The 25331-nt window shown below is 49.5% G+C and overlaps 2 protein-coding genes across 2 annotated transcripts; one reads left to right on the forward strand and one right to left on the reverse strand.

Moving 5' to 3' along the window:
* Positions 1–2000: 2000 nt before the first annotated feature.
* Positions 2001–6686, reverse strand: sox18 (SRY-box transcription factor 18). Its single transcript, XM_057041247.1, has 2 exons — positions 6053–6686; positions 2001–5259 (listed from the first exon to the last, which is right to left on the reverse strand). The coding sequence occupies exons 1-2, from the start codon at positions 6426–6428 to the stop codon at positions 3941–3943; spliced, it is 1695 nt and encodes a 564-aa protein (XP_056897227.1). The 5' UTR covers positions 6429–6686; the 3' UTR covers positions 2001–3940.
* A 13436-nt stretch (positions 6687–20122) lies between these two features.
* tcea2 (transcription elongation factor A (SII), 2) lies at positions 20123–25122 on the forward strand. The gene is made up of 10 exons (XM_057041256.1): positions 20123–21298; positions 21971–22033; positions 22112–22217; positions 22289–22370; positions 22461–22606; positions 23225–23281; positions 23420–23574; positions 23648–23794; positions 24637–24708; positions 24853–25122. Exons 1-10 carry the CDS (start codon positions 21047–21049, stop codon positions 24859–24861), a joined length of 1089 nt encoding a protein of 362 aa, XP_056897236.1. The 5' UTR covers positions 20123–21046; the 3' UTR covers positions 24862–25122.
* The last annotated feature ends 209 nt before the right edge of the window (positions 25123–25331 follow it).

Genomic DNA, 25331 nt, shown 5'->3' on the forward strand with positions numbered 1-25331 from the left:
GGTTTGGTATCAGGATTCTGAAGAGCCTGGCGGTGGTCTGGAGGTTTGTCCCAGCTGGACAGATGCTTCCCAAATCCTGAACTTAAGAGCACATTTAGGACCACAGTAGTTTCAGAGTCACCGACCTGTAAAACCTCCACCTGGTTCACTCTGACTTCCCCCACCTTCGGGGACTGAGCCTAACTCATCTGGTCTCTGTCCTGGTGAAGTCCAGCAGCCTTGTCCACCACTCCTGTCCTCTGGTCCTCAGCCACCATCTCTCTGCTTCCTCTGTCCTCAACCGGTTAACCCTGAACCTTGTGTTGGGTTTCCAATGGCTCCAAAACCGCAGCTCATCTCCACCGACTGGTCTTGTGGTGAAATCCAGGAGGAATCCTCTGTTCCTCTGAAACTGGGGGCTGCCGACTGCCCGACCTGTCAGGGGTCACAGGATGACACCACGGCCTGAAGAAGGTGTTCAGCACACTCTCAGTCCACCACACCGACCCTATGACTGCGCGACTCATCTAGTCCCAAGAGGCGTTCCCCATTCCGCCCTCGTGTTCAAAACTTTAGCTTCTTGGCCATAAAGACAGGCGTCAGGCTTCAATCACATATGCACACAATCTCACAGACACACTCACACACACACAGACAAGCACATTCACACACACAATTAAGCACATGGACACACACATTCACACACACGCGCGCACACACACATGCACACAAGCACATTCACACACACACGCACACACACAAACAAGCACATCCGCACACACACACGTACGCACACAATCACGTTCACACACAATTAAACTCAATCACACACATGCACACAATCACGCACACACACACACACACAATTGAACACAATCACACACACAATCACACACATACACAATTAAACACAATCATACACACACGCGCGTGCGTGTTTCAGCTTTACACATTATGTTGTTGCACGAAAACTCCCAGGAAAGTGCGTCTCCACACAAAGCAGCCGTCATCTCACATCACGGTCTGAACATGCACACATGCATGAGCACGCATGGACACACACAAACAGAGCGAGTGTGTAGTCGTGGCGACGGATCTGACATCCTAACCACATGTGGCCAATAAAAGAGCCCCACAGCAGAGAGCGCGAGCAGGAAAGCCCCCCCCCCCCGTGAAGCAGCCTGTCAGATTCCATTCTGCCTGCCTCTCCCTGCCTCCGTCCCTGGAGCTTTGTGCTGCTCTAACATCTGTCTCTCCGTGCACGCTCACACTGTGCACAATAATAAGACAAATCACCATCGTTCACTTGTTCTGCGAGGAGACACGCAGCCATGAGCGGATTAAGAGCCCGGGAGGCGCCGGACGCTCATTAACCTCTGGATCAGAGTGGTGAGACAGTCCAGCATGCGTCCACGTGCGACTCGTCCTCGCCACGCGGCCAGAGGCCGTCAGGTGATACACCTGCTCAGGTGGCCAGAGACTCAGGACAGTCTGCCGTTGGACGGCAGGTCGGGGGGCAGAATAGAGGACAAGAAGAGAGCTGGGACGGAGGAGGCGTCCAGGCGTGGGAAAGAGCGGAGACAAGATTGGAGGATGGGGGGGGGGGCTGACAGGGAATAAAACCAAAAGCTGAATCATAAAAGAGGGAACAGCCTGTCAGAGAACAAGGGAGACATTTTTCCTTGTTCCAAATGTTTGGTTTTCCAGAAGAAATCTTTCTTTCCGAGCCAAACTCCTGAGCTGGGAGCGTGGAGACGAATCGCGAGAAAGAGGTCTTCGTCGGGACAAGCTGGACAGCCGAGGCCTTCCCACTCCTCTGCCGACCCTCTCTTCCCATCATGCACCTGTGAAGAGGGCAGAGCCAGCACACCTTCACCTGCAGACGGTTTGGATGGAGCTTCAGCCTGTGCACACGAAGGCACCGCGATGCCTTTAGGGAACAGGGACGATCCCAGAATGTACAGATCAAACCCATTTATAACGAACACTTGAGTCTTAATTGATGTGAAGACCAACAGAGCTGAGAGGGACGTCTTTATTAGCTACAGATGAGAATATTTACATACACAACTTACAGAAGAGACAGGGGGACGGAGATGCTGCAGCCTCTGTCCTCGTCGGGCTCTTTCTGTCCTGGGACAGTTGTTTTATTAAAGACAGAAGGAGGAAGTGGCGGCCGGCAGGACCAGCGTGTTCTCAGCCCTCTTCTTCTTCTTCTGTTTCACGTCCTGAGCTAATGTGCAGCAGCTGCAGCAGAAACTCTCTGGATACAACAATATTGCATAAACACATCCAATATAATCTGGAGAACTTCTCGTTTTCTTAGCACACACAACACGACCGCAGGTTCGGCTTTGGGTTCCGCTCGCTAATGCCGGGCTGGGACGCACAACAAACCAGGTTGACCATTAAAAAATGTCTCCCTTCAAGATGGTTCAAACTTCCACACTTAGTGAAATCTGGTTCCTGGAGGACTCTAAGACAACGTCAACTGAGCGAGCAGAGCTGCTTTAGTACACGGGAACCTTTCGTAATCCACGGTTGCCCTTCAGACGTCATAGAACCCAACAGGGTTGTTCTGGGGAAGAGAAAGTCTCAGAAGACCCAATGGATCAGGATCACCTTTGTGCTCATCTTTTTTGTTCCTGATCAAACCTTTCAAAGTTCCTGCTGAAAAGTCTGCGTCTAGGTAAAAGTTCAGAGGGTTCTGGGCCCAGTAGAACCCACAGCTCTGGACAAAGCTCTAAGATGACAGAAGGTTCTGGACTAAAGCCAAACATGGGTCAGACTAGAAGTGGCGATTCTGTAGCAAATGTTAACCACCAGGAACCAGTGAGGGTCCCTCAGTGGAACGTGCACCTCACCCAGCCTGCAGCCACAGCGCAGGTTTGATTCGGATACTCGGCCTCGTTCTTTGACAGAACCCATTCTTAGACTGTTCAGTTCTGGCTGGAACCAGCTAAAATGGTTCCATATGGAAACTTGATCTTTGGAAAACCCAGAAATGGTCGCAACCAGCACCTTTATTATCTTAGCGCGCAACGGTGCACATGTGTGTGAAGGGTTCAGAACCACTCTCCTCTCCACATAAATGACCTATAAGAAAATGTGCGACATACATTCCAGCCCAGAGGTTCCCTGGGTAAGAAGAATGATGTTTGACTCATCAGCATATCAGCATCTGCCAAAGAAACTTCAGATCTTGGCTCAGAACCTGACATGAGGCCCCGCCATGGACCCAGGCTGAGAGAGGGAACGGCGTGTTTTACGGTACGGAGCGGGAACCCAACCCAGCTTGTAAAACATGGTGATGGTTTGTGGGCGCTGTTGGGTCCCGTGCCCGAGGCAGACCTCCATCCAGACTCCGCTTATCGTTCTCCGAGAAATTCACTGAGATCTTTCTGGTCCTGAGATGAAAAGTACTGAATATTTCTGAGACGTCTGATGGGGGGAAAAAAAATCAGAACATTTTCGGTGTTTTCAGGATCAGAACTAAAACCAGCACTTTGTTTTTGCATCCCTGAATTTTTGACACCATTTCCAGTTCAGTAATACAACCTTCTAAGGATAATAAGCTAGGTCAGACTAGCATCTGTAACAAATCAGGTTCGCTCTTCAGAAGAACAATAATAGTAAAAACGTTGGCATTAATCCCTTGGATTAACAGATAATGACAGTAACTGTTTTCAGGTTTGTTGAACAAAACCAGGACATTCGTCAACAGCCAGTAACCTAAAACCTGGAGTCCTTTTCAACACATGCTAGTATCTTAGCTTCTCAGTTGTGTCCTAGCCTGTAGCTGGTTCTAAACAGTTACCAATCCAACAAGAACTTCCCATTTATTGTTAAGTCCACTTGTGTTTTAAAATCACCAAGTCTCTTTGGCGTTGCTGCCGTTGAAAGAAAGCCGTGAAACGAGGACTTGCGTCACCACGGCGATGCGGTTGTGGAGCCGCAGGGCTCATCCAGTGATACAGGTGCTGTAGTAGACGGCGCTGCTGGCGTCAGACAGAGCAGATATGAGAGAGCTGCCGCCTTCATCACAGCTGGGAGCTGCGCTCATAACGCTAGCTACACCGCTGCTGCCGCGGCCACTCGGGCCCTTCAGCACACCGACACCACGTCCCAACGCCTCTTCTCGAATCCTCCCGGCATTCACGTACTGATCGAATTCATGTCTGTCGACATCAGACCAAAACTCACCGGAGGAAGAGTTCAGGTGACTCGTGGTCTCTGGGTTCAAATGTTCTAGAGGGATGCTGTTGGGGAAGGTGGACTGGATGATAGAGGAAGATGAGCAGGAGGAAGGAGGAGTCTCAGGAGGAGGTGAAAGCTGCCCCAGGTGAGAGGACATGTGGTACGTGGAATTTGGCGTGCTGCTAGCGTAGCCGAAGTAGCCAGCGGGGGCGGCGGAGTGATGTGACGTCTGCTGGGACTTCGCTGGCTGGGGGAGGCTGGCGGGCAGGTGGGAGAAGGAAACAGAGGAGGTGGATTCAGAGAGAGGAGCTGGGAACTTTACTGGACTCCTCAAGGCAATGTGGTGAGCAGAGGCTGGACTTAATCTGGAGCTGAGTGAACCTGGCAGCGCTGAGGTGACAGAGCTGATGCCGGGCTCCATGCTAGAGAGTCTTGGATCCACTCTCGAGCTTCTACCAGGACTGGAATTCATACTGGTGCTTATACTGGGACCAGCAGCCATTCCTGAGCTTTGGCTGTAGGTCGGTGAGGGGTGAATGGAGTTGTGGGTGTAACCCTGGCTGTATTGCTGGTTGTGGTGAAGTTGGTGGTGCTGGTGGTAGCTACTCCACCCAACCATCCCAGCCTCCTCCTGCATGTGTTGGGGGAAAAAGACAGACTCCCCAGCCCCCTCCTCCAGGATATCCAGAGGAGACATCTCTGGGGTGGGCAGGCCATAGCTCTCCAGCTCCAGGTGTCCCGGGACAGCCTGCAGGTCTCTGAAGTGCCCGTGAGATGTCGACAGGTGATGCGATGGGTGATATGGAGGAAGGCTGCCATGATGTCCATAAACCGGACCTCCAGCGATGGCCTCTGCTGCCACTGGGCTCATGCCCGGACCCATCCCAAGGCCTGATGAGCTGGCCTGGGCTAAACTGTGGAGCAGAAGGCCCGGCTCGACCCGTTTCAGCTTCTTGGTGGTCTTTTTTCGACGGGGTCTGTATTTGTAGTTTGGGTGATCCTGGAGGTGCTGGACGCGGAGACGTTCGGCTTCCTCTACAAAGGGACGCTTGTCAGTTGCACTCAAGGCCTTCCAGGACTGTCCTGGGAGGAGCACAGGAAATCCAAAAATAATCACAAATAATCCCGGAAAAACAAAACATGTGACTCAGTTTAGGACAAAACTAAAACCCTGCGGCCTGATCCGGGTCGCGGGGATCTGCGTCATAACTTCACGGCTACCTGACCAAATTCATCTAGACCAGGCATGGGCAAACTAAGGCCCGGGGGCCACACGCGGCCCGTTAAACGTTTTAATCCGGCCCGCCAAACTTGAAAAATTAAATGAATAAACCTTGTTAATGTTAAATTTTCACTGCAATTCTGGTGTTTTCCCACTAGAAAAAAGACAGTCAGGAGGAGAGTGATGGTGATATCCTGAAGGATAACAGAACTTTCAGTGCTTTAAAATAGAAATGGTTATTAATTTTTTTTAAAAGGCACATTTTATTCATTTGATTTTAAGTGTTTTAAGACTCATTCCAAAGTCAGATATTTTGTTGTAATGCTTCTCTTCATTTTCATTTGAAATTAAAGCACATGTTTTCTCCATATCCCAAGATGTGTATTTTTTCTCCAATGAGGTGAGGTTACCAAAGCACTCCATCCATCCATCTGCTCCTGGTCCGGCCCCTTTGTCAAATGTTAGAACCCATTGTGGCCCACGAATCAAAATGTTTGCCCACCCCTGATCTAGACTGTTCGTTCATCCTGGTGAAGCATCACGTTTCAGAATCGCTAACAGTTAAAAATAAACTGTGATTGATTAATGTTGCTGATTGAGGAATTGAGCAGCGAAACCAGCTGAGCTGTTCCTCAAACAGCTTTTGACTCTTACCGAGCATCTTGCTGAGAACAGCGTTGTGCAGGTCCGGGTTCTGCAGGGCCAGGCGCTTCCTCTCGTCTTTGGCCCACACCATGAAGGCGTTCATTGGCCTTCGGATCCTCTGCTCGCCACCCGCTGCCTTCCCGTCGCCCGATGGCACACCTCCTGTGGAGCTCATGGCTGGACTTTGTCCCCCAGAGGTGAGAGAAATCCTGGGCTCGGTTCTCCTGACATCAGGGGAACTGGAGTCCCCAGAAAGGTTCTGCTCAAACCCCATGTCAGAGTCTGAGGCAGGGCTCGGGGTCCTGGATGCCCAGGGGCCCCTGAGGGACAACCGGGCGCCGTGCAGGAGGGTCTCTCTGGATAAGCGGCTCTCCGCTAAATTCATCCCAGATCCTGGATGTTAGTCAGCGCCGAGATCCTACAAATGTCTGATCTGTGGTTCTGGAAGCAATTTGGAAGATTTGGAGATGGAGACAAGAACCTGCTGGATGTGGAGCAGCGATCGGGTCGCACAGCATGGAGCTCCGGAACAGCTGCTACGGTCTACGATGGTCCCCCGACGGCAGATCCACCATGGCACAGATCCGATCCAAACCTCCGACTCACCGGCTCCCTCCCGTCTGCTCGTTTTCAAACTTTGGAACGTTGTGGCCACATTTAACCGACCACGCTGGCCAGAAACCCCGCCCCCACCAATCACACACACACACAGCGGGGGAGTCGACCAATGAGACGCCAGCAAGCGGAAGGGGAAGCCCGAAGGCTGCGTGGGACACACACTCACCCTCCTTGTCCCCCCCCCCTCACACACACACACACACACACACACACACACACACCACACACATACACACACAACACACACACACACACACAAACCAGGTTATAGCTGGTCTTGTATCTAGCTTGTTTTAAATCAGATTAAAAAAAACATTTTTTATTTTCTAAATTAAAGAATTTTGTTTTCTTTCTGAATCTGTATAAGATGTTTACTGTGAGCCTCAATAGTGACTTTCTCTTCCGTGGGATAAAAAAGATAATCTTATCTTAAACACACTCACATAAAGAGCCATGCGCACGTTCTCTCTCTCTCTCTCTCTCACACACACACACACACACACACACACACACACACACACACACACAAACACTCACAGCAAGATTTTATCGGAGATCTTATTGTTTCTGTCCAGAGCAACACACGTTTGTACTTCTGTATTTGTGAGGACTTTAAACCCCTGACGACACATCCCCTGACCCCTGACCCCTGACCTTAACCCAAACCCCACTCAAACCTAAAACTTCTGACCCTTCAAACAAGCTGTGTGTTGGAGTTTTCACTTTGTTCATGGAATAAGGATTTTAGTACTCAATATGTAACAAATAGAAGAACAAACACACACACACACACACACACACACACACACGTAAGTCACACATATATGAACGTGAACAAACCAGAAATCAAGACCAGGTATATAAACTTGGTTCGCCATGTAATAAAATACTTATTACACTTTATTATGTAATTACAGTCACTCTTTTAGTAATAATCATTTTATTACATGTTAAATCAGAACTGGTGAAATGAAAGATTAGCTGAAGAAAGTGGTGAAAGAACTTGAATGAGAAGATTGAAGATTCTGGTTGTGTTTCCAGGTGTAACTGATGTTCTGTAAAAGAGCTGCCATCAGGAGGAGGTGGGACATATTAAACTCAGGGTCTTGGACACTCGGGGACTCAGACACGCAGGGACTCGGACACTCGAAGACTCAGACACGCAGGGACTCGGACATTCGGGGACTTAGACACTCAGGGACTCGGACACTCAGGGCCTGAGACACTCATTGATTCAGACACCTGGGCCTCAGACACTTGGACACTCGGGGACTCGGACACCCAGGGACTCGGGCACTCGGTGACTCAGCAGCGGAGCCTCATCAACTCAGATGCTCTGGGTCACTGACACTCAGGGATTCAGACACTTACAGTAGAGACTTAGACACTCATTAATTCGGACATCTGGGACTCAGGTACTCCAGGACTTAGACACTCGGGGACTTGGACACTCGGGGCTTGGACGTTCAGAGATTCAGACACTCGGCCTCAGACACGCACTAATTCAGACACCGGGTACTCAGACATTCGGGGTCACAGACACGGAGACCTGTGGACACTTGGAGACTAAGACACTCAGGGACCAGATAAGTGAGGGCTTAGAAACTCGAGGACTCGGAGACTTAAAGATACTCGGACTTGGACACTCGGGGGTTGGGCATTCAGAGATTCAGACACTCAGTTTCTCAGATGCTTGGGAACTCAGGCACTCAGGGACTAAGGCACTAAGACACTCGGGGACTTGGACACTTAAGGACTCAGATGCTCGAGGACTCGGACACCCGAGGACTCGAGCACTTCTGTGACTCAGCAGCAGAGCCTCAGCAACTCAGATGCTCTGGGTCACTGACACTCAGGGATTCAGACACTTACAGTAGGAGACTTAGACACTCTCTAATTCGGACATCTGGGACTCAGGTACTCCAGGACTTAGACACTCGGGGACTTGGACACGCCAGGACTCGGATGCTTGAGGACTCAGACACTTGGGGATTTAGAGGCTCAGACACTCGGGACTCAGACACTGTGGGAGTCGGACACTGGGGGACTAAGACCCCCAGGGACTTGGACACTTGCAGAAACTTAGGAACTGCTCAAACATCATCAGCCTGAAGAGCTGCAGTTAGGTTGCAGGGACAACTACACACACTGAAAGCGTGTGTAGTTGTGGTTTGTTGTTGTTTGTTGTTGTTTGTTGTTGTTTTTGTGTGTTTGCTACATATTGAGTGACAAATTAATCCTTCTGTCAGCAAAGAGAAGAAATTTGGAGGTAGAGACACAGTTTTAAGGTTAAGGTTGGAATGGGGTTTAGGTCAGAGTCCGGGTGAGGGGTTAGTTGTGCTGGTCAGGTGATCGGGGGTGATTAGGGGCTGGTGTCTCATCAACATGTTCCTCTAGGTTGATCTCAGACAGGAACTTAACAGCCTGTTTTTGTTGCTTTGCCGTGTGATTATGAAGTAAAAATAAATCACAACAGCTTGAAAATGTTGTTCTTGTGACATTTGAGGCTTTGCAGAGACGGTTCCTTCTTCCATCTACAATTACTGCCCCCACAGACACTGTCTGACACGTCCATGTTTAGATGGGATCCCAGTCAGCCTGGCGACCACTCTTCCTTTCATACTGGGGGGCATTGCTGATGGGTTATTATGCTTGGGGTTATTAATAACTGTGGTTCACCTGAAGTACATGATTAAAGGAGCCGTCGTGACAGGAAACACGGCCGGGTCTGAGTGTGTGTGTGTGCGTTTATGTGTGTGTGTGTGTGAGAGAGAGAATGAGAGATTTTAACGCCACATCTGATTTATAGTTTAAATACAACAATTTGAGGTTTAGACATCAAGTTAATTAAATTTACCCGACTAAGCTGTTTGATTTTGGGAATTCCAGCAGGCAGCAACGACCACACATTAAATTTACCCGACTAAGCTGTTTGATTTTGGGAATGATTTTGATTTTAAAACAACAACAACAACAACCCCTCCCCCCAGTGGACCCCGTAAACCAGAGAGAACTTACTTTCATCCACTTCTTATTTCTCCGCTCTTTCTCAGCTGATCCCAGCTTTGGACAGACCTCTAATGTTGGTCCTGGGCTCTGGCAGAGCCACCCCTCCAACTTAAAGGTCACAGACCTGCAGAGGTCTAGAGGACCAGGCGGACCTCACCATATCTCCAGCTGCTCACGACAACCTTCTGGTCCACTTTGTCTACAGCCACAATGTTTGGCTAGTTCCAGTCAGATGTTCGCCAGTCTGTATCCGGATCTTAGCTGGGTCATCCTCCACCCTTTGGAGGTTCCAGTCCAGCCTTGGTACAGATGCTCCTGTACGCTGTAGCAGCAGAAGCTGGGTCGTGAGGTTCCATCTGTCTCAGGGGCTCCTTTGCACAGTTTGGGTGGGATGGAACCAGCAAACAGAGTTTCTATGTCATGATGACACCTGTACCATCATACTGGGTCAACACAGGGTCAGGTGTGGAGGAACTGGACCACTGGAACACAGATGAGACAGAGATGGACGGGGACAGGAACGTGCTGGGTTGATGTTTCCATCTGTCTGAGGTCCTCATGGATCTAGTTTTCATGGTACAGAGCGAAGGAACATCAAATTTGGCTCAAGACAGGCTTGAAAAGGCGGTGGACAAGGACTGTGCTAAGAGCCAGTGGGACGGGGTTGACAGATACCTGACACTCATCAACATTCTATGATAATCTTGTTCTCTGGACGGTCCCCAAATCAGACCGATTCATGACAAGAGAATTTCTGAGTGATGGAAACATCAGCAGGAGACTGCAGAACCACCAGGATGAGTTTGTGTGTGTGTGTGTGTGTGTGTGTGTGTGTGTGGGGGGCTTGGAATAAAAGACCGTCACAGCACCAAATACTGACAGAAGAGACCCTCTATTCACTTATTCATGTCATTCTATTGTTGTTGTCTTCTGATTTCTGTCCTCCTTCTGCTGAGAAGATCATCTGAGGAACCCGAGCAGAGCTGAGCTTCACAAAGAGGTTTAATCTGTGTGAGTTTTCTCATAATCAGCCTGGAAATCAAAGACAGAGCTGAGGAAATATTACATCAACTGGCATCCAGTGTGTGTGTGTGTCTGTGTGTGTGTGTGTGTGTGGAGAAAGTGAGAGAGCGACACCACACCTTCGCCACTGAGGAAATCTGGCAGAAACTCCAGACTGAGTGGCGAGAAAGAAAAGAGAGAGGGACTCAGAACACACTGATAACACACACACACACACACACACACACACACACACACACACACACACACACCACACACACACACACACACACACACACACACACCAGGACACAATAGCATCTTGATGGGTGTGTCCACAAGCGTGTGTGTGTGTGTGTGTTTATGTGTGGGAGAGGTCACGTTCACACACCATTCTATTTTGAAATTCGCTGAAAGAGGGAAGTGTGTGTGTGTGTGTGTGTGTGTGTGTGTTGATGGATGAGATGGTTGCTCACAGGTCGCTGTGGGAATCCCCTGCCTCCATACCTACTGATACACACACTTCCATGATGCAGAGTGTGTGTGTGTGTCTGTGTGTGACCTTTGACCTGGAATCCTGGGACATGAGAAATAATTTCTGACTGTTGAAGATGAGGATTTTCAGTCAGAACTGGTCAGTCTGCTATTCATCACTGTTGACGTTTATGTCCGAGTGGAGACACTCGGAGGTGGGGGGGGGGGTGGGTCGGGCTAGCTTGTGGACCTGGTCCCGCCGAGACCCCATCAGGGAGTCCAAATCCCAGGGTTTGTTGAGAAACACGTCTCTTCTGCTGAGTTTTGGATCAGTGGAGGGTCTGGAGGACGGAAAACCAGCTATTTTAGAAGGTTCTGATTATTAGTTGAGATTTTATGGTAATTGTGTGTTTTTTGTACAATGTCTCCAAAGAGGCTCCAGGAGGAATTTCATGACACCATGAAAGTGCTCGAGAAGCCGCCGTGTAATCCAAAATATGCCGCCAAGTGGAAAAAGACGTGTGTTTTTCTGCTGGAAGCTGTCTGGATGCTTATTTATGTGTTTGTGTGAGATGTTTTATGATCAGAACATCAGGGGTGTGACTGAAGACCAGCCTGTTCCCTTTGAAATGAAGCTCTGCAGAACTGGGTCTTCATGCTGGTCGGGTTCTGCTCCTGGACGCCTTCACAGGTCCTCCGACCTTTGACTGTTGTCTCCCTGTCTTCAACGGTGACCTTCTGATGATGACAACAGTCGTCCTAGTCCATCTCACAGGTTCTGTAACACACACACACGCTCAGATAATGATGTCATCATAACGTATGCTAGCTGTGTTAGCAGAGTTTCGACGAGGCCTTCAGAGGAAAAATACAGTTTCCCAGTGTTGAGATCCGGTCCAGAACCCTGCAGAACCCGAAGCCCGGACAAGGAAAGTCTTCTATCGCGGTTCTTACATTTGGAATCTGTTTCTTTGATCTCAGTCTGACACAAATATTTCTCACACATCCATTTTCATTAAACTCTGCACGACGTTCCTCTTAATTACAAGTTCTAAAACATTGTGGCGGCACCAGGAAAAGTCCAAATAAATCAGCCAAATTGTTGGTTTACAGTTTATATTGCACATTACAGCTTCGGGCTGGTTTGGAAACGTAAAATAAATGTCATACTTGTGTGGTGGTTGCTGCCTGCTGGAATTCCCAAAATCCACTCCGGGACATTTATATCCATAAGAACCGTAGTCTGGAACCAGAACCTTTCTAAAGCCAGGTGGAAGCATACATGAGACCCCGTTCTAGGTTGAGCCTTGGTGGCCTGTTGAGGCCAATAAAAGCGGACAAAAGACCTGAAATCAAGGAGATGAAGAAGAAACATCAGCTTCACGTCATGACCTCTGAGGACAACTGTAATTATGCTGTTAGGAAGGCGCCTCAGTTCATCCTGGAATGGACGTTCTCACACAAACTCTGCTCTGTTTCTGCTTTTACTATACTTCAGAGGACACAAACTAGAAGATGCTTCAGCCATGACCGAAACCAGTTCATCTAACCACATCTAAGGCTGGGAATTCCTGCAGTACCTCTGAGGAACCGCTGGGAGACCCCAGAATACCGAGTTCGGGTCGGTTTCATGACCTTATGGTGTGGAATCGTGCTAGCAAGGGTTTGCAATCCAAAACCTGCTCCTGGAGCAGAAGTGGAGCTGGTGGAAACCTGGAGACCATTGGCTGTTGCTGCTGGTCATCGTGACCAGGCAGGCGCTTTTACGTAACCTGTCTGGCCGATGTTTTCCGTCTCGGCAGCAGACTTCTGGATTCCTTCTGGCCTGAGAACCAGAACTTTATCGAATAAACGTCTCTGCAGATGATCTCAACACGGAGAGCTGCAGCTACACCCGCAAACCGTTGTCATCACCACTGAAGCTCTCAGCAGCACGTTGCTTCACACTCATATTTACAGCAGGACAACCAGAGACATTCTCGCTGGAGAAACACCCTTTCAGACCTGTGGATGTCTCTGGTTCCTCGTTAGATCTTCTGAAGCTACGCTAGCTGATAGGGTTATTCCCAGATAAGCCACCAAATATTACAGTGATGTTGGTTGTCCTTGTTTCAGAGGAGAGAAGCTGGACAGAAGGAGCAGATGCTTTAGCTATCTGATCAGATCCTGCATCTGCCTTCCGTTAGCGTTGCTATGTCGGAGCCTGTTTTGTCAACAACATGGTAGCACCATTTTCCAATCGAAACCCTCTGGCTGCAGAGAAGCCTCTGTAATTTGTGAGACATGCAACAGATCATCCAGCAGTTGACAGCGAGCACGTCGGCCCAAAACGAGAAGAGGTTCTGTTGCTTTCCTGGTTCCCGGCCCACAAATAAAAAGACATTTTAAATGAAAAAAAACTTTTGCCGACGTGAGTATTAGCCACGCAGGCTCCTCCCAAAATACAGGAACAAGGTCCAGGAAGGCGTCAGAGATGTGGCAGTGATGGACCAGATCCAAGTCTGAGAGGACGCACCTGAGCGTGTTAGCTCAGCTCTGGTTTTTCAGGTGTTCCTCTGTTAGCTGGGTTGCTCACATCAGCTGCTTCAGCTAATCAATCAGCCAGCAGGAGGACATCAGGGTCACATGACCACATAGAACCAGCTGATCCATGGACCAGGTCCACAAACGCCTGAAGAGAAACTGCCAGGAGAAGGCTCCCTCAGACACAGGTGTGTGTCCCCTTGTGTGTGTGCATGTATTAAGGTATCCAGAACCTGGTCTGAAACCAACCTTGTGGCACCGTGGCAGGGGTGTTTGTGGAACCGTGCAGAACCATAGTGGGTTCTGGAGGTTCTCCGTGTCCATAATCAGGCTTCAACAAACACAATGTTTAGTCTCTACATGGCGACTTATCTCGTGTTTCCCAGTTTTGTGTGGTGACCTCATATCTTCTGCCCATCACACATGAAGACAACAATGAGGAGAACCGGCAGCGCCGGCTTGTTTGTTCGGGCCCGAGGAGATAAAGAGCTGCTCGACTCTATTTTCTCTTTTGTGGTGTGTGTGAAGTGTTGGGCTTTTCTCCTTTTGTGGTGAGCTGCTGGGAACTCTGGACCGGCTCCTGGACTCAATGCTATCAGACTGGGACATACTCAAACATTGGCGATAAGCTGCAGCACCAAACTGGACCCATACAAAGAGACCAATCAGATAAGTGATGATGGAACCGATAGAACCATCTGAGCTTTGTGGCCTACGGACCGCCGGATTGGTCCAGCTGGAGAAAGAGGCGGGGGTGTCGTTCCCTCCATGAAGCTGAGTAAAGCCTTGACGTGGTGTTTTGAATCTGGGTGTCGGGACGTGAAGCTCAGATGTGGATCTGCTTGCTTTGATGTGAGCTGCGATGATGGACGCAGCCTCCATGTTGAACAGATTACTCTGTGGTTTCCTCTGATGCTAACCTTCTCTCAGATCTGAAGGGTTGGATTTCTTCAGTTTCTTCTCAGTAACGCCATGTGTCACCTGACCCACTCATGGTTTTCATTGTGCCCGAGGATATTCCTTCATGATTCCACAGAACTCTGCTTCTCTGCTTCCGGCACCGAAAAAGGAAAATAACCAAGTTTACTGTGTTGTTTCCAGAGAACCCACAGGAGAAGGTGGTGCCAGTAGAACACTCAACATGTGTGTCAGGTCTGAAGCGGGAACACCAGAAACCGGTCTAGAGCCAGGCTTGAGTCCCGATGCCTCTACCTGCTCCCTGTTCTCAGAACTGACCTTTGATCTGTAAATCCCCTCAGACTCTTCGACTGAAGAGTCCAACTGGAGCCTAGAGGTCTTCAACTGGACCCTAGAGGTCTTCATATTGGACCCTAGAGGTCTTCAACTGGAGCCTAGAGGTCTTCATACTGGGTCTCATCAGACTGGGTCTCCTCCTCCTCCTCCTGTCGCTCGCCCTCACAGTTGGGTGTTTAGTGGATTTGATTGTTTCTCCTCAGTGAGCTCCACAATAACACATCTGTTGGAGCTCTGTGAGTGCAGATGTTTGGGTCCAGCTCTTCTGATGGCGGCGGCTCATGTTCAGATTCTGGTCTTCTGCCAGAATAATGGAATAATGACCCTGGTATCATGTCTACCCGTCTCTTGATTGTCCTCTCACCTTTGCCCATTGGAGGTCAGAGGTTCAGGGTGAAGGTTCTGAATCCCTGCGGTCCTACCACAGCTGGACCATTATCTTAACGATGCTGGTGAGCCAACATTAAAGATGGCCTCCTCTGAGCAGGGACGGAGCTGGAATCTGATTAAGATGTGATCTCTGCTGGGTTTGAGACGCAGCTTGAGGCGGTTTTGAAAGCCGTCTTTGGGCAGAGCTCCTCACCGCTGCAGGAACAAAGACAGCAAATCATGTTTTCGTTGGCGCCCTCTCCTTGTTTTCTGTCTCCATCTGCAGTGATGTTTTGTGGATTAAGCTGCTTGGTGAAGCGTATCCCAGAGTTTCCAGTGTGGTCGGTGGCCTTCCAGGACCGTTGGGAGTTCCAGCAGCAGCTCCGCAAGCTTTATCTCATTTCAGACCAATAAGGACCAAATCCAGTTGCCGTTGGGGTTCATCTGGACCCGCTGCTGAAGCATCTGCTCCAGATTCAGGAGACGGAACCCATCCCAACGGGGACACAGGTGAGTGACGGAAGGAGGGAGGCTCCTCACCTAGAACCACCTGCACCAGAGAGAACCAGCATGATCGGCTGAGACCCACAGAAGTACTGATCTCCTGTCTGTGAGGCACCTTTGCAGTGATCTGCTGCTTCCACACCTGAGACACCACCTTGTTTGTTTGTTTGTTTGACACAGTGACGAGAGATAGGGGGTCATGGATGCACAGCCTGCAAATGATGGAGGGATAAAAAAGAGAGAAAGAGGAGGATGGGAAAAGAATCCAGCCACACAAGTTGGGAAAAAAATTCTGTGGTTCCTGAACTATTTCAGAAATGTGGAAGATGGAGGCAGACGGAGGAGAAGGTTATTAAAGTATTTACATGGAGCTCTGAGGACCGGCTGGAGTGTGTGTGTGTGTGTGTGTGCGAGACATACTCACACACCCACATAATTACACACACACACACAAACACACACAGACGCACACACACAGACGCACACACACAGACGCACACACACAGACGCACACACTCACACATGAATACACAGACACGCACAAACAAACGCAAGCACACACACACACACACACACACACACACACACACACACACACACACACATAGACGGACACACAGAGATTCTTATCAGCTGTATGAGTGAGGGCAGCATGTGTTACACGTGTGTTGACGTGTTTATTTTGTATCTGACATCTAATGGGACAATAGTGGGATGCTGTGTGTGCACGTCTGTGTGCACGTCTCTGTGTGTGTATGTCTATATGCTTGTGTGTGTGCTGGATGTTGAGCAGTTTCTGGGAATTGTGCTGCCACAGTGGTGCGATGTTGAGAGCAGCAGGGGGTTGGATTGTGTGTGTGTGTGTGTGTGTGTGTGCGCACATGTTGAATGTAGGTCAAAGCAGGGTGTGTGCACAGTTTTGTGTGTAAGATTTAATGTTGAAAATGTGCTCCAATCTTTCCCTTATGTAAGAAGTGAAACAATGTCTCTCTCTCTCTCTCTCACACACACACACAAACACAGACTCTCACACACGCTCACACACACTCTCTCTCTCACACGCACACACAAACACATAAACATACACACTCTCTGTCTCAGACACACGCACACACTCTCTCTGTCACGCACACACACACACACTCAACCACAAGCACACACACTCTCTCACACACACAAACACATAAACATGCACAAACTCTCTGTCACACACACACACACCACACACACACACACTTTCTCGCTCTCTCACACAAAAACACATAAACATACATACACTCTCTGTCACACGCACGCACGCGCACACCCACGCACACACTCTCTCTCTCTCTCTCTCTCTCACACACACACACACACACACGCATGTGCTGGGAGAGCAACAGGTTGTGTGATGGTGACGAGGGCCACTGCCGGCTCATCTTCCAACAGTCGGTCCGCTCTGAGCAGATGAGTGTGTGTGTGTTTCACTATTATGCACGCTCACGCCAGCGTCACGCGTGATGAAAACACTGACGCGGCTCTTTGTACTCGCTCCAACGACCATTTGCAGCAAAGCATGATGGGCCTTGGTTCACCTCCTGAAGACCTCCAGTCAGATCTGCTGCTCGCGCAGGTGAGCCTCCCACAGGTGGAACACCGGCACTTTTCTGTCCCCACAGACGGTTTTGGTCCAACTTCTGGGTTCTTCACAGAAGGTAGAACACTTCTCGTTTCAACCAGGCAGAGAAGACTTGGACAGTTTCACACCACAGCAGACCTACACCTACACACACACACACGCACACACACACCCACACCCACACACACCACACACACACACACACACACACAGGACAAATCATTTCACAGTTGAGGGTAATTGGAACCAGATCCAGGAGCAGCAGAAATGGGTCCATCTGAAAGTTTTGATCAAAAGTTTGACTCGGTCAGAATTCCACCATTTGACAGCTGGAAAAAGCCTTCAAAGAACATGAGCTCATTGAATATGTAGATGTTCCGGCTGCTCTCAAGATGTTCCACCGTGACCCCCCAGTGAACCCAACTCACAGGGGAACACTGAGAATGGTGGAACTTCTGCCCTCAGTCCCAGTAGAACCAGTGGTTTGATGGAATGCTCAGTTGAATTGTTTGGGTTTCGGTTCTGAAGGTTGTGCGTTGGGTGTTTGTGGTCTGTTCCAGGAAATGCGTGTTCCTCGGGATTGAGATCAATGAGAGCAGAACTCAGGAAGAACCTTCTTCTGGTGAACTATGGACTCATTCACAGTCACCTCTGACGCCAGGAAGTTCTTCTCTTCTTCTCTAAACGGGCCTTTGCAGCCTCACTCATGACCATCTCAGACAGGAAGTGGCCACTTTCCTTCATCATGCCCTCCCCTTCCTCCCCCGGCACCAGGAAGTGGCCTTTCTCCTCCAGCAGATCTATGGAGCTACTCCTCGTCACCACCTCAGACAGGAAGTGGCCTCTCTGCCTGATGGATTCTGGTCTTCTGATCTCCCTCAGAAATCCAGCCAGGGATTGTGTGGAGGTGCCCTCATGGTGAATGAGCATCTTCACCAGGAGATCCTGGGTGGAGCTACATGGAGAGCAAACAATGGGGTAAAGAAAAGAAGGAGAAATATGGGCTAAACACGTTAGCATTAGCATCTGCGGAGTGTAGCCGAGTCACTGTCATCATTCCTGCGTGTTTTTATTCCTGGTTCGTTTCCTGTTGACGGACCCTGACGGTGATGGACGGAAGGTAGTGATGTCACCACTGATCAGGTGACCTGAACGGCGTCACTCGGATACTTGTTGTTTTGTTTTACAGGTAAAGGAGAAGTACCCTTGAGCAATACAGCGGCCCCAGCAGCTACAGCGACACCACCCCCCCAACACACTTTTACTGTGTCAACATCAAAGTGCGTTTGTGAAAACAGGAAGTGTGTGTTTGTTCCAGGAACTAAACGTCCGTGTTTTCCAGACTGACGCTCCCACTTCCTGTTGGATGCCAATAAATGATCAGTGTGAGATTTAAAAGCTGATTAGAAGCTGGAAAAGTGACGGAGGAACGAAGCTGATCAGAGTGAACCAGGTGGATCAGACTGAACCAGGTGGATCAGACTGAACCAGGTGGATCAGACTGAACAAGGTGGATCAGACTGAACCAGGTGGATCAGACTGAACAAGGCAGATCAGACTGAACAAGGCAGATCAGAGTGAACCAGGCGGATCAGACTGAACCAGGTGGATCAGAGTGAACAAGGCAAATCAGACTGAACCAGGCGGATCAGACTGAACCAGGTGGATCAGAGTAAACCAGGTGGATCAGACTGAACCAGCCGGATCAGACTGAACCAGGTGGATCAGACTGAACCAGGCGGCTCAAACTGAACCAGGCTATTCAGACTGAACAAGGCGGATCAGACTGAACCAGGCGGATCAGAGTGAACCAGGCGGATCAGAGTGAACCAGGCGGATCAGACTGAACCAGGCGGATCAGACTGAACCAGGTGGATCAGAGTGAACCAGGGTGCCAGCTTACCCATTGCTAACATTCCAGTCAGGAGACAGGAAGCCGGGCACAGGCTGATGATGTCACTGACTCAGAGGGTACGGCGCCGCCCTGCTGGGATGCACAGATCAGACTGATTCAAGCGTTCCTTGATCCCAGCAGCTTCAGGCCTGAACCAGGTCACCATGACGATGGAAGTCTACTGTTGCTGCTCCAGGTGGAAAATAGACACTCAAGCTCTTCTCACTGGGACAGAGGGTTAAATGACTGGTTCTACTGGGACAGAGAGGATAAATGACTGGTTCTACTGGGACAGAGAGGATAAATGACTCGTTCTAGTGGGAAAGAGGGGTTAAATGACTGGTTATACTGGGACAGAGAGGATAATTGTACTGGTTATACTGGGACAGAGAGGATAAATAACTGGTTATACTGGGACAGAGAGGGTAAATGACTGATTATACTGGGACAGAGAGGATAAATGTACTGGTTATACTGGGACAGAGAGGATAAATGACTGGTTATACTGGGACAGAGAGGATAATTGTACTGGTTATACTGGGACAGAGAGGATAAATAACTGGTTATACTGGGACAGAGAGGGTTAATGACTGGTATACTGGGACAGAAGGGGTAAATGACTGATTATACTGGGACAGAGAGGATAAATGTACTGGTTATACTGGGACAGAGAGGATAAATGACTGGTTATACTGGGACAGAGAGGGTTAATGACTGGTTATACTGGGACAGAGGGGTAAATGACTGGTTCTACTGGGACAGAGAGGATAAATGACTGGTTCTACTGGGACAGAGAGGAAATGACTCGTTCTAGTGGGAAAGAGGGGTTAAATGACTGGTTATACTGGGACAGAGAGGATAAATGTACTGGTTATACTGGGACAGAGAGGATAAATAACTGGTTATACTGGGACAGAGAGGGTAAATGACTGATTATACTGGGGCAGAGAGGATAAATGTACTGGTTATACTGGGACAGAGAGGATAAATGACTGGTTATACTGGGACAGAGAGGATAATTGTACTGGTTATACTGGGACAGAGAGGATAAATAACTGGTTATACTGGGACAGAGAGGGTTAATGACTGGTTATACTGGGACAGAAGGGGTAAATGACTGATTATACTGGGACAGAGAGGATAAATGTACTGGTTATACTGGGACAGAGAGGATAAATGACTGGTTATACTGGGACAGAGAGGGTTAATGACTGGTTATACTGGGACAGAAGGGGTAAATGACTGGTTATACTGGGACAGAGAAGGTAAATGATTGGTTATACTGGAACAGAGAGGATAAATGTACTGGTTATACTGGGACAGAGAGGATAAATAACTGGTTATACTGGGACAGAGAGGGTAAATGATTATATACTGGGGCAGAGAGGATAAATGTACTGGTTATACTGGGACAGAGAGAGTAAATGACGTGTTCTACTGGGACAGAGAGGGTAACTGACTGGTTCTAGTGGGAAAGAGGGGTAAATGACTGGTTATACTGGGGCAGAGAGGGAAAGATGTTACGATGAACACGTAATGGTGGTCCGTCACTGACATAATCACAATCTTTGCTCCCATCTTCCGGTCGGGCTGTGTAAGTTCACGCCTGCTGCCGTGAGTCAGGTGCAGCGACCGCAGGGGAGATTCTCTGAGCTCAGAGTCGTAATGTTCCACCCTAGTGACGGAGAGCTGGATAACCTCATGGACGTTTCATTTTAAACACAGTTTTAGAAAATAAATGGGCGCAACACAAAAGTCACGAGGTTGCCCAAACAGCAGACACTCCAACTCCCAGCATGCACCAGCCGGCGTGTGTCAACAACAAACCAGCGCAAGCAGCAGCTGGAGAAGAGGAGCAGCTTCTTGGCGGCATCCATGGACACTTTCAGCCAGTGACACGACAGAGAAGCTGCTGGAAAAGATGGTCAGAAGCCAGGAAGTGGAGAGAATCGCCAAGAAACTGGATAAAATGGTGCAGAAGAAGAAAACGGTGAGTAAAACAAGAGGTGGAACCTTCTGGAAACACCGACGCGACTAAAGCTACTTTACTCATCCAGTGAAGAGCTCATTTGCATCACGTGTGTGGAAATAAACATGATTTCGGATTTTACTGGCGTTTTAAACGCAGCTCTCCTCAATTATCTGATCAGGTTCCCAGAGGTCCTGCTCACCTGTACCTGTGCAGGTGATCAACGTCGTGCACACGCAATCAGGCTGTTCAGTCAGCGCTTCCTTCACTTTGTTAACGAGATAAAAACTGAAGCGAAAAATTCCGTTTGGCAAAGGTGACCTTGATAAATAGCGTCTTGTATTCCAGGAGATGTGCTTCCTTCAGGCTACCAACTCCTAATGCACACGTGGATAAATGCTACTGTTGCTAACAGCTGATCCCGTTATTGGCCCTAATCGATAACGCTAATGTTAGCAACAGTAGCTGATCCTGATCGTGTTATTGACACTGATCGAGACCCCAACCTGGCGACCTGAGAGCAACCCTGCGCTGCAGTTAGCAGCATCACAGTAGACGAGACCGTCCAGTAATGATGATGTCATTTCTTATCAAACTTATTTACCAAGCTGATGGTGAGTGCGGGCCATGGTGCTTGAGTCCAGTCAGGGTGTTCTGACAGGTCATTTTTGGACTGTGATGATTCGTCTGCAGGATGGAGCTCTGGACCTGCTGAGGGAGCTGAGGAACATGAAGATGTCTTTGGAGATGTTGCAGGTAATTGACTCCGCTGCTAGCTCCACTGCAGCTCTGACAGTCTTTTTGTGTCCCACCTGTGTTCCCTCTCTTCTGTAGTCCACCAGAGTGGGGATGTCAGTGAACGCGGTGAGGAAACAGAGCTCTGATGAGGAGGTTCAGAACATCGCCAAATCTCTCATCAAGTCCTGGAAGAAGCTGCTGGGTGAGGTGTTGGTGTCAGGTCCGCCGCATCCTTGCCTGCGTGGAAATGATGTGCTTCACGTTGTCCCGCAGATGGTTCAGAGGAGAAGAAGAAGGACGGCTCCCCTGTGAGGTCTTCGTCCACCTCCAAGGACTCTGGCAGCAGCAGGAAAAGGTTTGTCTCACACTGATGATGTCATGAACCCCATGAGGCTGGAACGGATCAAAGGTGCTGAAGATCAAGGTTCCCTCTGCTGTCCCCCAGCACTAAGACAACAGACGAGTCCTCCGGCGCTCCCACCGGCCCAGGCCTCCCCCCGCCAGTGGCCGCCTTCCCTCCTGCTCTTGTCACCAAAGACAACGTGAGGAACAAGTGTCGCGAGCTGCTGGTGGCGGCGCTGCAGACCGGCGGTGAGGAAATCATCTCATCGTACGTTTGTTCTGAACCCCCTCCTGGACAGGTCTCCAGTACCTGCTGCTGGTACTGCAGCACTAAGCCCCAGCAGCTGCTCATCTGGGTCGAGCTTAATCCAGCGGACCTGAAAGGGTAAACCCGCGGGCAGTTCCCCCTTTGGCCTCTAGGGGCAGCGATAGGTCAGCAGCAGGTCAGCAGCAGGTCGGTGGTGGTTCTCCTTGAGGACACGCAGGAAATGGACCTGCTGCCGTTCTCACCGGAGCCTTAATGTTAAACATCCAGGTGTGGTATTTGGAGTTTCCACCACTTATGAGGTCTTCTCGGGTCTTCCTGGAGTCCACGATAAGTTCTTTGATCTTGGGGACATTTAGGATCAGGACAGGACGCTTCACAGGCGATCTGTAGTCATGCTAGATGTATGGGTAGGTGACTCCAGGACCGCAGAAGTCCCTGTACATGTCCAGTAAGCGTGCAATTAAGAGGTTTTTAGCTTCAGAACCAGGACATCCGGTTCTCCAGCTAGCCTGATGATCAAGGTGATCCCATTAGGGTTTTAGATGTTTCCATATTTGTTGCTCTTTTACATCTCCTCAGGAGCTGCGTGTGTTTTTCAGGCGATCACCTGACCATGGGCGTGGACTGCCAGCACCTCGCAGCACAGATTGAAGAAGATATCCTCTCAACAAACAGTAGAACTTTGTGTTTCCGGACCAGGTGGCTTCTCCTCCTCAACTCTTTCCTGCATCAACACAGGTTTTAGCGGTGCTGAGGGCTCCTGGCGGTTTCACGTCCTTGACGTTAACGTCCACAGATCTACCAGGAGTTCAAATCGACAGAAACGAAATATAAATCTCGCCTACGAAGCCGAATCTCCAACCTGAAGGACCAGAAGAACCCTGAGCTGCGCCGAAACGTCCTCTGTGGAAACATCTCTCCTCAACGCATCGCTAGCATGAGCGCTGAGGTCTGCTTGGGTCTCGCCCAGTCTGGTTTAACCTGGATCAGGGTCTAGTGTGTGTGTGTGTGTGTGTGTGTAGGAGATGGCGAGCGCAGAGCTGAAGCAGATCCGAGAGGCTCTGACCAAAGAGTCCATCAGGGAACACCAGCTGTCCAAGGTCGGCGGCACCGAGACGGACATGTTCATCTGCAACAACTGTCACGGGAAGAGCTGCTCATACACACAGGTGTGTGTGGCTGTGTCCAGTGTGTGCCACCTGTTTCCTGTTTGTGTGTGTGTCACCTGTGTGTCTTGTGTTTGTCCTTTGTGTGTCCCATGTGTTTCCTGCATGTGTGTTTTCTGTGTATGAGTGTGTCCTCTGTATGTTTCTATGTGTGTCACCTGTGTGTGTCTTGTGTTTGTCCTCTTTGTGTGTCCCATGTGTTTCCTGCATGTGTGTTTTCTGTGTATGAGTGTGTCCTCTGTATGCTTCTGTGTGTGTGTGTGTCACCTGTGTGTGTGTGTGTGTGTGTCTTGTGTTTGTCCTCTTTGTGTGTCCTTTGTGTTTCCTGCATGTACATTTTCTGTGTATGAGTGTGTCCTCTGTATGTTTCTATGTGTGTGTCTCTTGTGTTTGTCCTCTGTGTGTCCCATGTGTTTCCTGCATGTTTGTTTTTTGTGTATGAGTGTGTCCTCTGTATGTTTCTGTGTGTGTCACCTGTATGTGTGTGTCACCTGTGTGTTGTATGTCGTCTCTTCTTTTCTACCAGCCGTCCAGCCGTGATCGTGTCCCTCGCCTGTCTCTGGTTGACTTGTCCCCTTGTCTCTCTTGCTGTGTGTCACCTGTATATGTGTTGTTGTTTTTGCTGCCGTCACTGTGGGGGAGGGGCCTTGTGGGATTTAAGGTCATGTGACCGGTCAGATTCATCACTTCACTGTTAGTCCTGATTCGTAGAGCTGGTCTCAGGTCACCCAAGAGACAAATGTCCACAGCCTGAAGGCGCAGCAGCGCTGAACGAGCGCGTGAGGCGCCCGTGGCGCACCAGCGTGCACGGCAACTGCTGATTGGTCCACCTGTGTGTGTTGCAGGTGCAGATCCGCAGTGCCGACGAGCCCATGACCACCTTTGTGTTGTGTAACAGCTGTGGGAACCGATGGAAGGTAACGCTATGACTCCATCCATAATCTTACTCTGGGATGTCAAATGTCCCTCCTCACTGAGGGAGCCTGGCCACTAGGTGGCAGCAGAGCTACACACATGCAACAGAAAGTTACTAAAATAAGAGTCTTTGCTGTCTCTTTCAGTTCTGTTGAAGCGGACGAACGTTGACTTCCTGTCAGGAAGCCGACTGACTTCAGTCAGCGGAAACGTTGAGTTTGTGGTTTTGTTTTTTTTTGTTGTTTTTTTTTTTATTTATGGAAAAGTCAAGGCTGTAAATCTGGAAGAGCCGTCTGGACTCCTCGTGTTGTTCCGCTTTGATGTGCTCCCACGCAGCGCTTTGATTTTCTTTTGTGACAAATTGTTGCTTTGTGCCACGTTTTGCCTTCAACATTAAAGCTGCTCTTGGATTCAGATGTTTCCGAGCGTGATTTCAGCCTCCAGCTTCCTTCCGCCGAAGATTGGCGTCGAGGTCGCCCCACACCCACCGTGGTGAGAGAGAGAAGCAGCAGGAGTGACACGCAGCCGGTCCTGAACAGGTCTTTAATGTGAAAATGATGCAAAGGCTTCAGAGCGCCGCTGCTCTGCGGCTCGCACCGCTAACATCACAGTTTCAACAAATAAA

Source organism: Takifugu flavidus, chromosome 8, assembly GCF_003711565.1.
Source record: "Takifugu flavidus isolate HTHZ2018 chromosome 8, ASM371156v2, whole genome shotgun sequence".
NCBI classification, from domain to species: domain Eukaryota; kingdom Metazoa; phylum Chordata; class Actinopteri; order Tetraodontiformes; family Tetraodontidae; genus Takifugu; species Takifugu flavidus.